The sequence below is a fragment of the Corapipo altera genome, unplaced genomic scaffold (genome assembly GCF_003945725.1).
Source record: "Corapipo altera isolate COAL_440 unplaced genomic scaffold, ASM394572v1 50, whole genome shotgun sequence".
Taxonomy (NCBI): Eukaryota; Metazoa; Chordata; class Aves; order Passeriformes; family Pipridae; genus Corapipo; species Corapipo altera.
This window is the reverse complement of record NW_020884889.1, coordinates 2,798,467-2,812,372: the sequence shown is the minus strand read 5'-3', so window position 1 is coordinate 2,812,372 and position 13,906 is coordinate 2,798,467. Positions and strand designations below refer to the sequence as shown.

The 13,906-nt window shown below is 41.6% G+C and overlaps 1 protein-coding gene across 3 annotated transcripts in view; it reads right to left on the bottom strand.

Annotated features, from left to right (window-relative positions):
* FAM169B (family with sequence similarity 169 member B) overlaps nt 1-13,906 on the bottom strand; it is a 100,114-nt gene that overhangs the window by 85,442 nt on the left and 766 nt on the right. For 2 of the 3 annotated variants that reach the window (XM_027644387.1, XM_027644386.1), the window contains exon 2: nt 1,385-1,518. In XM_027644387.1, the coding sequence (XP_027500188.1) occupies nt 1,385-1,518 (134 nt within the window). Of the gene's footprint in view, nt 1-1,384; nt 1,519-13,811; nt 13,863-13,906 lie in introns of those variants that run through there. The other variant, XM_027644388.1, reaches the window with a different exon arrangement.

Genomic DNA, 13,906 nt, shown 5'->3' with positions numbered 1-13,906 from the left:
CCTGCCACTTGAAACCTGCTTTAATTCAGATGCAGAAGAGAAAAAAAAAAAAGCTTGATAATGCAGTATTTCAAACACCAAAACCCTCATCCTCCAGGTTGCAGGTATATAACAGAGATTGTCAGCTGGGATGTTCACTGGGAACGGAAGCTTCACCTTATTACATTTAATTCATTTTTAATTACAAAATATCAACATTCTTTGAGCTATTTATTATAGAGTATAAGGAAAAAGACAATACAGCAAGAACATTAGCATCACTTGTGCCCTTGACTAGCTGTCTGACTGCAGATTAGATTAGACCTGAATTAAATGAATGCAAAGAGAAATGTGTTGCTATGAGACTCAAATCAGTCATGTGATATATTTAAGGGTTGGTGACAAGCCACAAAAGCAAAGACAGTCGTGAATCAAAAGCCAGAAGTCCACCTTTAACTGCTCTCACCATGTGTAGCTACTGCAGGAACACACACAGAGCACTGTCAGGATTTTGACTTCCCCTCCCGTCTAATGGAACAGCAAAGGAGCTTCCAAAAGTACAACCAGGCAAGAAAGGCCGAGGTAAAGACACAGAAGCCATAAACTGGGGGATCTTTGCATTTTCAGGTCTGTTTGTATTTAACTCTACAAGGTCCACTAGAGGGCATTAAAAGAGTATTTAAACCCAGTTACATTCCCAGCTCAAAGCCGAAGCTGAACCCACCTGGAACAGCATTTTTCTGGAAACTACTACATATCATATTCCTAAACTGCAGAAAACCCACACTATTGCAAACATTTATTTCACCTAATCCAATTTCTGCTTTTACAGTACAATAACAGGTAGCCCAGCACACCTTTTATGATCTAGAATGAAAGGTTTCATAGGTTGACTGAAGTAAAAATTTTTAATAGGCCTGTTCAGTCACCTGCATTCCCCCCGGGGGCTTAGGAATGGACCCTAAAGCATTGGCACCTATAGGATTTATGCTGATCAGAATTCCTCTGGGAGAACCCCTACTCAAAATTATCAGTATAAGTATAGGAAAGAATGGAAACAAACAACAGGCTGTATCATAATACCTGTGTAAACTGCCCAGCAGAGGCAGAATACAGAGCTGCACCACAGCATAAATCTCGACCAACTTACTTTTGATCCAGTCCTGTAAGGAGGCAAGTCAAGATGCAAAGTTCACCTAAGTACTCCAAACCCTCTTCCAGGCATGCAGTTGAAGCTCATCTCTCATTTACAGCATGCAAACTATGAAATAATGCAGGATTTGATGATTTTAAGAGATCTGCAATCCAGCCACACCAGTTTACCCCTGTTCACAGACAACGAACACAACCAACAAACTAACTTCCAAGTACTGAACTTGCAGTATGAAAAACATCAGCCTACTACCTCTTGTCCTCCAGGGATGGAAAAAACATCAGGAGTGGGCAATGATTTCTTCAAGAGTTTTTCATAGTATGTTTGAGCATCTCCTTGCAGAACCTCTGGATCTTCTGCTACTGTATCGACCAAGCAAAGGCAACCTGTAGTTAAAATAAAACACAAGATGTTTTGTCTTTTTAAATGAACGAAGAAGCATGAGTTTCAAAACCCCAGTTTCCCCAGGAGCTCCTTGGTGTAGCTGGGGCCTTAATGATCTCATTAGAGCCTTTTGGATAATCCTAGTCTAAAACAGTAATGCTGGTAAAAAATTAACAGTATGTTATTTAACTCTTGACATGCAATTTTACAAAGGAGATCCATGACAGCATCAAATCGCTTTTGTCTCCTTTGAATTCAACAAGCAGAGTCTCAAATTTCTCTAGGTGTAAGTAAATTGCTTTAAAGCTGGAAGAGGGGAAAAAAAACCTTCAAAACACAGCCCAAGTCCAAAAATATAACAGGGAAAGAATTCCAAGGATTCCACTCTTTCTTGGAAACCTGCCCCTTTATGGGTCAGTTGTAGATCATTAGGTTTTTATTTCTCTTTTTTGAGTAACTTCAACTGAGCACTTTCACATCAGCAAAAGAATGTAAAAAATATTAAAATACACACACTTCCCAAAATAGTAACATCCTCTTTTATGCAACATAACTTTTAACCCACGATTCAACGCCAAAGGGTATTTGCTAATTGCATGCAAACAAAAATCTCACACATCTGATGCCCGTTACTTAAATGCAAAGTCCCACTTGGTGTTCCTGAAGAACCAATAACCTCCTCCTGATCTAACAAACCTGTCTGGTGGCTCATCACCAGCCCAAGAGAAAGAACATAAGAAATGTGTTGCTGTCCAAACGGTGTCCTGCCAGTCTTCCATCACAGGAAGGAAATAATTTCAATTTAAGGGGCTTTCAATCAACCAGCTACACCTGCAGCTCTTGTAAGCCCAAAACTGAGGACAAAATCTTCTCCCACACTGCTGTAGTTGGAATCTTAGTTCTGAATGCTCCATTTTTAATCACGGTTTGGCCTCACACAGCAGCTCCTGTGGCTCAAGTGAAATGTGAAAGAACTGCACAGTAAGTGCAAAATAAATGGCTGAGACAACAAAGAGTGCTGTAAGAACCATTGCAAGAATATCTATATCAAGATTCAGAAATTATGAATCATAAAAGTACCATACTGAAAATGATGAAAATGATACCTTTCCACATAAAAGTAGGAGCAAGGGATTTGTAGTGCCAGTACAGACTATTCATCCATGGTCCCACCATTCTCCCTCCAGCAGTGATCTGCATCTGATTTCTCAGCAAAGGGTAAGAAACTGCAGCTGATAATTCACCACTACACAGCACTGCTTAAAATGCTTTAAACACTATTTTCCTGCCCTTTGCAGGCAATCAGCTTCTATCCTGAGGCTTGACAGCAAAGCTATGTATTCAGAATGCTGAACAGAAGCTACTCTGTAAATGCATTTCATGGTATGTTTGTATGTGACAAAATGGGAGAGAAAAGAGCATTGCAACACTGGCAAGGTTGGGTCACATTATAAAATCCCAGGCAGTCCTTAGGAGGGTTTTCTTCTGCAGAAAGTGTGTACTATGCAACACCACCAAGCAAAGAAGTCATGTGAGGAGAGAAAATAAAGATTATTATTAAAAATTCACAAATGTAAATCTACTAGTAAATTAATTCTTTGCAAAAGAGCAGCATGCAAGACTTAGGTTTAGCACAAAGAAAAATATTTGCCATGCTAATAAATACTGTTCATGAGGTGCAGCTCACAAGGCTCCCTCCTGCCACGGCTCAGCCAATGCAGCTTCACAGCACAGTCATTTTCTGCTCCCTGAACAAAGCAACTGGTGCCTTCAGGGTCACATGAACCTCCTGGTAAGAACATGCTTGTACTCTAAGGCAACAGTGACCATCTGAAGGAAAAAATTAGGTTACAAATTAAATATTGAGGCCTTAAAACTTCTGATGAACTTACCATCAATACAGCTTTGCACAGAAGTAATCTTTTTCTCTAAAATATGTTTACAGATTTCCAGCTGTCTTTCCTGTGCAACACACTGAAAAGGCCCAAGTGAGTCAGGGGCACATACTCCAATAAAGGGGAAATCAAAAAAATTTTCCTGAAGAAAATTAGTGTCTCAGCCTCTGTGTGTAAGGGGAGGAGGGAAAGTGAGGTTCCTTTAGGAACAATATGGAGCAGAAGTCTCACTTTAGGTCCCCTGGAGTGTTCTCAAGAAGTCAGTGGAGCTAAGGCTGGCTTTGGTGAACATCCCCCCAAACCTGCACACAGATGCACATTCCACTCATACTGTTCAGATGCCACAGGCAGGAGAAAAATCACTTGTCTGAATTTTTTCGAAATTAACTAATGTGTTTCCCAGTACAAAGTGACAAAATAATATTTGCACTAGTGTGCATGTCCCTTTTACACATTGTTTTTGCATACAGAAACACAAAAAACCCCTCAAAGTCTATACATAATTATTCTTATTAAGCATTTGACTAAATCAATGATAACTGCTGTCTAACAGGATGTTATAAAGGTTCCTAAAGAAAATGCAAAATAATTTAACTTCATTTTAAAACAAAAGCAGTGCTGTTCTCCCATGAGTGCTTCAGTCTGAGGACCCCACCAGCATCTTGGGATAGCAAAATCACAAAGTTCCAAGGAAAGGACAGGATTTTATTTGAATCTGCTCTTCCCCAGCAGCAACAAAAGAGCACATGGTGGCAGGCAGTGTGCCAGGCCCCTGCCAGCACTACGGGCACTGCTCACAAAGGGTTACCCTGAGCAGGGGAAGGAGCGAGGGCCGAGTCATAAAAGGGGCCTCTCTCTGCAGCCACAGAGGAGGGACCATAAACCATAAGGAGGGTAAATTTAGAACGGGAGGCCTCCTGCATGAGAGGGATTCCTGACAGTGCCACTGCAGAGGCTGAGACCTTAAACAGCCAAAGCTGGTAAACAAGGTCAAGGCACCATCGGGCGAAGGGTTCACAGACAGACACTGGGCTTTGTCTCTCCCAGGGCATCCAGGGCAGAGGAGGTGGAAGGGTGTGCAATTCCACCGGGAAAACCTACCTAGAGGTGAGTAAATGAGAAACCCGAAGGAGCATGCTTCCATTACAAGCATGCAGAATAGATTTTAAAGCAAAAACAAGCAGTGCATCTGCTTCTCCTCTCTTTTGTTTCCATGGAGCAGCCTGGGCCACGTTCTCAAGCGAGGATGTGCAAGTACATCTCCTCTGACTGCAGTGATCTGTCATCAGTTTGACTGGGAATCTCATTTTTAAAGTGAAAAGCTTTTAATAGCTTAAACCAGCTATAAAAACAAGCAGCACTGCCCATAGCACTCAGTCATCTTTAGGAGATTCTACCCTCCAGCACCTCTAAGTAACTCAGCCTAAAACATCATGCAACTCTGACAATAAGGCATAAACCAAGGCCCCTGTTTCAGTCCTGATCCCTAAACTCAGCTTTTTCTATACCCATTGCTATTCCATCTCTGATCTCCTCCAGAAGAGAGAGCTGAATTTCATGGGGATTTCATTAAGTGGACAAATATCCTCCTTGAGAGGTTAAAGTAAAAATTTTACATCACTTAGGACCCAAAAAGATCAATATGTGGGAATCCATATATATCTAATTAACATGCATATGGTCTGCATCAGGTAGATAAATAACAAATGCAATCACAAAATGGGAGACAATACTTTAAACTAGAAATAATTTTTGTAGATTAAAGACAGACTTCCATCATTACAGATTCAGCAAGAATTTCTTTCTACCATAAAGATAAAGTAAGCAGGAAATATTTTTCCATGGGCAAAATTTATTCTCAACACAACAGAAAACACATGGTGCACACAGTTGTACGTGAAATTCAACAAGTGAAACTGCAGACTGCTGAAATACCTGAAGGTGAAGGACATGCTTCCATCTAATCAGATATTCTGAAGATTCTTCTTGATGGTCCTTCTATATCCCCTGCAACTAAACCCTGTGCCATAACAGAAAGAATTCAACTAGAATACAGATAACCACAGACTTACCTCATTAATATAATGCTACAGCAATTCAAATAACCATTACATCCCTCAAGCTCTCTTTCACTAGACCAGTCATTTTAATACCAATGTATTATTTTTACTGTTTTGCCATTATCTAACAAACCAGTTACAACCTGGGACAATCAACTCTGTCTCATCGTAAAGATGCTTTAAATAGTCATTCAAGTTTCAAATTGGTAGGTAGTGCCAGTACACTTGTTATTTTTGACCATGAAGCCAATGCAAAATTTATTAAACAAGACATATTTCATGGAATCATGGAATGGTTTGGATTGGAAGGGATTGTAAAGATCATCTTGTTCCAATCACCTTCCACTAGACCAGGTTACTCAAAGCTCCATCCAACCTGGCCTTGGACACTTCCAGGGATGAGGGATATTTGCTTCCACTGTTAAGAATATTCCATTCCTGCATTCATGTGTAGCTAATTAAGACTGTTTCCTTAAGCCAACAAAGTTGGGGATGCAGTTTTTCCCAGCCCAGACACACCACTGGGTTGATTAGATGCACTGAGGTATTGCTGGTACTCCCAGGAAAGGAGGACTTGTTGAAATGCCCATTACAGAGATTTGTGAGGGCACTCAGGATGCAGCCAGATTGTAAAGCAAAATACATCAACCTCACCGTAGATGAAGCATGAAAAGTGTTATGTCTGAAGTGAATTAATCATTTATCCTACAACTACTTTTTCATGTTCTACAAACACAGAGGAGGATACTACATGCATCCATTAGGAACTGTATGTTTACAGAAGAGCCATCAGTCACCACAGGATTTGTATCTGGACTTTGTACATTTGTGCAAATCTGTGCACAATTTTACATGCAAAATATGAAAACCACCTCAGATTTCTAGTGGTGCAGGAACAAGACAGATTAAAAAAACTTAACATTTCTAACTTTCAAGTTTCATTATTTTTTAGTCACTTTTGCCATGTCTGATGTTCACAATAGCAGCACTGGCTTTGTTCGCTGGCTTTATTTTCATGCCAATATATTTCACAATAACAAAAAAAAAAAAAACCAACCCAAAAAACAACTTCAGCAGGTTTTGAGTGTCTCTGACAGTATTGTGAGGTTTTTTTGTCCAAGAAATATTTTCCCTTTTTTTCTTTTTAAATCAAAACCCACTCTGCAATACGAGACGAACATGTGCACCATGACAAAATGACAGCATATCATGTCAATATTTAGGAGGGAGTGTTCTGGTAATTAAACAACGCAAGTGAGCCCAGAACTCTTTAGATTTATTCTTAACACAGGTGTGGTTTGGTGGCCCCTACCAAATCACTCCATCTTCTGACTGGTTTCTTATCAGTTAAGTGCGTGTCTCATCCACCACTTCAAAAAGGTGTGACCTCCTTATCAGTGTCTTTGGAGTCACAACATAAAAAGACAAAGATGTAACACAAATTGTTCTCTGTTCTCCTGTGGACTGTCACTGCCACACCATGGCAGCACAACCAGGACAATGGCTAGGATCCAATGATAAGGGGGTTTTTGCCCTTTCAAATCACACACCCATAACTGAAGTGCTGTCCCTTACCCTCTGTGTTAAACAGAAGTGCTTCACATCAGCTCCCCTCCTTTCCTTCCCCTGAGCTTGAACAGCTCTGTGCATGTGGTTCCCATTAGACATCCACATTTGTTTAACCTTCCAAAGGAAGGAAGAGGTCTTTGGCACGTTCCCGGGAGCACACGCACAACCTGACTCTCATATCCTGCATTTAACTGAGCAAATACATGTCAAAAACCCAAGTTCCAGGGCAAGTGAAACCTCAGCATCACAACAAAGTGTGGTGGAAATGGAGCCAGTGGGCAAGGCCGTGGTGTGGGACCTGCCCAACAAGGCAAGGCAGCTCTTACCACGTGCTGTCCATCATTAATGAAAGCAAAGTTCTTCCCCACTGCATTGCCTTTCCCCATTATTAACAGAGAAACCACTCCTGGAATATAAAGGATGGAAAAGATGCCTTGGTGTTACCAGGTTTCTCTGTTTCAATCCAAAAATGCCATTTATATATTACTTCCTATCCTATCACAACTCAAATGGCAAGAAGGGCTTCAGAACACCAAATATGAGTTTCTGTCTGCAAATAATTTTCTGCTGTGGAATCAATTATTGAAGGCAGAAGAGAAAAAAATAATCCTAATCCCATTCCCAATTAAGAAATCAAACAAATAGATGAGTTCAGATGTAGCTATACCTGGTACTACTATAAATTTTGTCCCTCAAATGTCAGGCATCCCAAATGCAGGATGCCATCCTGTTAGACATCACATTCCCACTAATATATTTTTACTACTTATTCCAGAAAAGAGAAGAAAAAAGCTTTAAGCATATATACATCTTTAGCAGGATGTAGATGAGAAAAGGCTCTGAAAAATGTCAAACACCTTCAACTTCCACTCACTTCAATGTGCTCTGAAGGCCCTCAGAACATTCTGTTAGCAGGGTCTATAAAATGTGCTATTTATTTTCCAAAACTTCAAGTAATCCACGATTTATGAAATGGGAAAAAAATTAGGCAAGGGAATTAAATAATTGATTTAATTATTTAGCTCTTTTGGACAAACACCTGGATGAACCTATTTAAAATGTTTTCAAGACTGGAAAAGCAAGTGCATACTAAAGGGATATTTCCTCCACTCTAACCTGCAGTACTCCCATAATCAAAGTCCCAAAAACAGGTTCCATCTCTTATCTATTTTTCCTCAGATGGATCTTTAGCAGTGTAACTACTTACAAAAATAAAGCCACATCCAACTCACAGTACAGATAAATTAAAATACATCTGTGTAAACAGGCTAGCCTTGTCCTATTACACACAGAATGCACATCTGGGATGGTATGTTTAGCACAAAGTTCTAACCTAATGTAATTGAAAAAAGATGAGGAATTATGGCCCAGGAACAGACTTTACAACTAAAAACTGCAGCATTCTGTTAAACCATGGAAGTGCTACCAGCTGTGGCTATGACATATCAGGAATTCATATTTAACTTTCTTATTCACAGAGCTCAGATGTAAAAAAGAAAGAAGAGGCTTACAGAATAATTCAGAAAAAAAATACAGTGCTGGAGAAAAGGGACATTCAGAATTGTAATTAATTAAGGCTTTAAGGTTCATGTTCACATCAGGTTTTTCTCAAGGAAATTCCATTGATTCACTGGGATTTCTGCTAATACCTCTGAATTTGTGAACATCAGCATTGAGTTCTTAATAAACACTGGTTTTTATACAACCAAGAAATGGGCAGAAATGTTCCTGGAAAAGTCTAACTTTGATTACTGAAGGTAGAGATGTGGATTTTTGGAATCACAGGATGGTTTGGGTTGGAAAGGACCTTAAAGACCATCTCATTCCAACCCCCTGCCATAGGCAAGGACACCTTCCACTAGACCAGGTTGCTCCAAGTCCCATCCAACCCGGTCTTGAACACTTCCCAGGATGGGGCAGCCACAGCTTCTCTGGGCAACCTGTTCCAAACTTGTCTTTTCTAGCACAGGTAAGCAAAAAAAATCTAAGTTTGTCAACTTAATTATTTGTCTATCCCCTAAACAAAATAAGACATACAAAAAAATACACAAGTTTTCCAGAACAATTGGAAAGAGGCTGACTTGAAAGGAAAATGACAGCAAAGATTCTGCAAAGAGCAGCAGAGTTTTTATGAATCTCAAGTTCAAATGTAAATAGTGGCAATTCAATCCTTTCCAAAGATGGAAGATGGAAAGGAGAATGCACTGATCAAAAGCCATCCTGTAACTTAAGTGAAAAGAAGAAGACAATGACTCCCACAGTCATAAACAAGGAATAGTGAAATGGCAGGAAATGACAACTGAGTCTGGCAAATGGTCTACACGAGGATGATTTCACCCCATGGGGAGAAGCCAGACAGACTGACAGGACAGTTTCAGAAAACTGCTGCATTTTAATAATTTAAAATTATTACTGAAACACCCACTGTCACCACCTGGCATCAGGGCTCGAATTTAAGTACCACATAAAACACATTTTCCTATTACTACTGTCACTAAAAGCAGGTGTGAGAAACCCAAGGTGACACCACACAAACTACAGCAGTGTGTGGCACACCAGGAGTACCTGAAAGCTCTGCTACCAGAAAGGACAACACTCCCAAATAAAACAAAGTTGTGATGAAAATATGAGACAACTGTCTAGATATTCAGAGATACCAGCTTCAAATACCACATCATTTGAGTTGCAAATACTTTACATCTGACAGGCCTACTGCTCCCACCAGCAGAGAGCACAAGTCTGCCTAAGAAAGCCCAGCAGCCTTTCTCCAAATTACTTGCAACGAGCAATTTGTCCAGCCAGAATAATCTCAAAATAAAGCAATTATTTTGAGGGGGGGGAAAAAGGAAAGAAAGACACAAACAAACAAATCCCTTCCCCCAGTAATCCCAACTTTGCTGAATTTATTATGTGGCTGCAAATTAATATGTCACCTGCACCAGCTATCACAAGGTTGTCTCAGAAGTTGCTTTATTAAACAGCTGCAAGTAGTGGAGTAAATGTGTAAACATCTCACTTGCCTCTCCGTGCCATTGTGTCAGCTATTCTGCATGTCTTTGAAGGTGCTCCAAAATCAGCATGGCTCTGCTTTTCCCTTTTTCTCCTTTTGGGAGGAGGAAAAAGCAGAGCAGGAAGGACAGGCTGGCAACAGGGGGATAACTCTGTGCTCGCTGTGCTCTTGACAGTGAGGCTGCAAGTGTTCAAATGCAGTTTACACGGGCTCTTCTGTAAGGACAAAAGAAACCACTGCTGGTGGTTAAAAATGCAAAAGGTTTTGATTGCAATGGCTTGAAAATAAGCCAAAGATATGACTAGGGGGAAAAAACACAGCAAGGCAGCTATGACCAGAATGGAAGAAACAAGGAAAAACACATGGCTCGACTTCAGAGCAGAAAATTGACTTAGGCTTTGCATAAACGACAGCATACCTCCAAGCCTGCCTGATCCACAGTCTGCCTGGAATGGGAACATGTAGGCTAAAAGCAGAGCCTATTAAAAGGCATAATGTTTCTAAACGGCATCTGTTACATACTAATAAGCATTACTTAAAGGACACAGGCCTTAAATTGCTACCAAACGTGCACTTATCTGAAACTGCTGCAAGGCAATCGTTACCCAAACGTCACATGACACCATGGGAATCTGAATAATAGAAAATGTTTTTATTTCCTTTGGCTTGGAATCACTACGCAGGAAAAGACATGGAGGCCCTTTCTGAGATTCTGAAACTGTGCAACTTCACAGGAACGAAGCACCAGCCAGAATTCCACCGGCAGAGCCATTTGCCACCTGCTGTCAGCAATGCCAGAAAGACCAGCCACCAGGCAGGGGTTTCAAAGGTTACAAACACAACATTTTTAAGCACCCACAGACCCCTCTGTAAACAGCGAGCGGGGACCCAGTTTAACTTCAGATATGTGGGACCTGAGGGTCTGCCAATCCTTTTGCAAAGACAACATTCCAGAACAGCGAACTGCAAAGGGTTTGGAAGCCTCTCAGTATGCAACCTTTCCACCATGTGGCAAATACATGCCAGCCTGTTCACGTAGGTTCTTATAACATGCTCCCAACCAGGATGCCTGCACACCTCCCACTTGCAAATTGAAACCGGCTAGACTTTCTCTTGTGCTGTTTGTTTTCCCAAACTTTCCCCTCAAGGGAAGGAGTGTATTCACTGAAGTGCTATTATGGAAAAGGGCTCTGGTTTGTTTGCTGGGTTCTGGACTGTATTTTTTTCTTTGGGGGAAGTATTTAGGATTTTGTTTCCTGATTTCTTTTCTTTCCAGACCATAACTACATATTTGTGTTAAAGAAAGCAAGGTTTTGGTAACTTGCTTTACCTGTGGCAACGACAGCCCTTACATACACACACTCCTCAGTCTGAATAAAATTCTGCCTCTTCATCCATGAGATCTGAGTTCCACTATGGTTGTTCATCAGTCTCATCTTACAGCTCTGAGAAGCTTTTCTAGATGCAGAGACCACATTTATGATGATAGTGCCTATACAATACCTGAATTTTGTGGTTCCATCTTTCAGGCTGTTGACCTCCTGCCTATAAACTGATTAACATGGATTTCGTGGAGGGCAGGGAGATTTCCATCCTCCTCGAGAGACAGATGGAAATTTAAGACTTCATTAATGCAATTGCTAAACTAGATGTACAGGTTTCCCATCCTGTAACTATTTCTCAGGCTCCAGAGGTGTATATACGTGATTACTCACTGAATGTCCTTCCTGGCCTTTCTGTTGGATAGTTAAACACATATAAATCTGACTTCTGAAACGTTCTGAATCAAAAAGAATTTGTGAGAAGGCTCAATCTAAAACAAGAACCTCAAGTTCTAGGTCAACAGCTGCCCTGCTTCTCAACAGCAAGGTCTGCCTAGGGCTTATAAGGGAGCTTAGAAACCTGGAAGTGTAAACAACCTTTCCCTGTGAAAAACAGTTACAGACACAGCCCTCAAGACTGAGCTGTAGCATCTCAATTATAGCACAACATGAACTGTTGTTCATTTGTACAAGACCTAATGGTTGACTCCAACATGCTCTTAAAGCCTGCTGTACACTCAACTTGCTTATTATTAAAGATAGGTATATCCAACTAAATAACTATGCCAAAACTCAGACAATACCTAGAAACAACATCAGCTGTCCCAGAAGAGGAAGGGGATGGAAGAACAACTATTCTAAACATTCAATTTGAGAGTAATGAAAAAGTCAGGGAAAAACGCAGACTGAAGTGCCCAACAATACAATGTTTGCTTGGACATGAAAAACCAAATCCCATTCATCTATTTTATTTAAAAACATCAGTAGAATTGAAAGCCTTCCAAAGGAAAAAAAATAGCATTATTACAAATGTTTGACTTCCATAAGTGGTTGATAGCAGGGAAAAAATAGAGCAATCTGACTGAGGCACATTTAGCCATGAGCAGCAAGAGGAACTAATGAACAACATCATTATTTTACTGAAGGGGATGAAGTAGGTGCTTTAGACAAATGGCAGCAACTTAAAATGTGTTTCAGAAGATAAATTCACTTTCTCTCCATTTACCTGCTAGCGTGACAAATTAAGAAAGAGGAGTATAAAAACAGAGCAGGAGGGAAAGCAGTGCGAAAGCTAACTGAGGTGATGCAATGGGCCCTTATCCAAACAAGTGCGTGAACAGAGATTCTTGGAAGTCCTCCTAGTCAAATATAAACCCAGAACACTGCACACGCCAGACTCCTTTGGAAATCCACGGTGGAGCACGTGCAGAAGATCCACCTGTGCTTAAATCAGGTCCCTTACCAGGCACTGGGAGCAGGGCCATTCAGGAACTGATGTAACATCTGTTCATCTCAAAGCAGTGCAAGCCCAGCAGGTACTGAGGGACTGAGCAGCTCTTTGCCCACTGCCAGAAACATCAGCAAATTAACTTCTCCTAGTTACGAGCAGATGAGTGGAGAGTGGCTTTTTTCAAAAAATATATCAGTTTCATGTACTTCTTGTTCTGCTGTCAGCTCACCGACAGCAAAAAAAAAGGTTTTACTGAACACTTTTTAAAGAAAGCGTATTACATACTTTGTATACAGTATATATGTATATAATATTTTATAGTATACTGTGTACACTACTCTGTAGTATACAATGCTTTTTATATCTCATCTCTACTAATTATGTTCGCATGGTCAAGAAGCAATGTGTTTACTGCTCCTTTTGTCCCTGTCAAACCACGCTCCTTTTGTTAAACTGTGGGTTTGCTCAGTTTGAGTAAACAACTGCCGACAGTGCCTGATATTTGGCTTTAAAAAACTGCTATTTTTACGCCGTATTCCCACTGCTTTTTAGCAGTTCTCAAGCAGTGAGTTATTAAAGCCTTAAACTCATCCACCTGCGCCGAGACCCCCGAACACGCTCTGCACACAGGAGTTCGGGGATGAGCCTCTGGCAGCATCACCCTCCGAACCACAGCGGATGGGAATCATCGGGCCAGTCCTCTCTGCTTCAGGACTAGCCGAAAACCTGGCAAAGTTACCCGTACGCTTGGGAAAAGGGGGAGGAGGGAGGGAGGGGGGAACCCTATGTAGCGGCTGCCCCTGCGCGCAGGGGGTCGGGCTGTCCCACCTCCCTCAGGCGCAGCGGGCGCGGCCATGGAGGCGGGGGGCTCGGCCGGGCACGGCCGCGGGCAGAGATTCCCTGGAAAGACCGGAGTGTTCTGTGGCGTTGCAGCCGCCCGTGGCCATCCCGGCGGCGGGGCCCGAGCCGAGCTGCTCCCTCCCTCTTACCCGCGGCGGCTCTTCCTCCTCCCTCGGCCGCCATCACTTCCTGAGGGCGGGCGCGGGGCAGCCCTGAGGGCGGGACGGGGGTGGGCGGTGGGGTG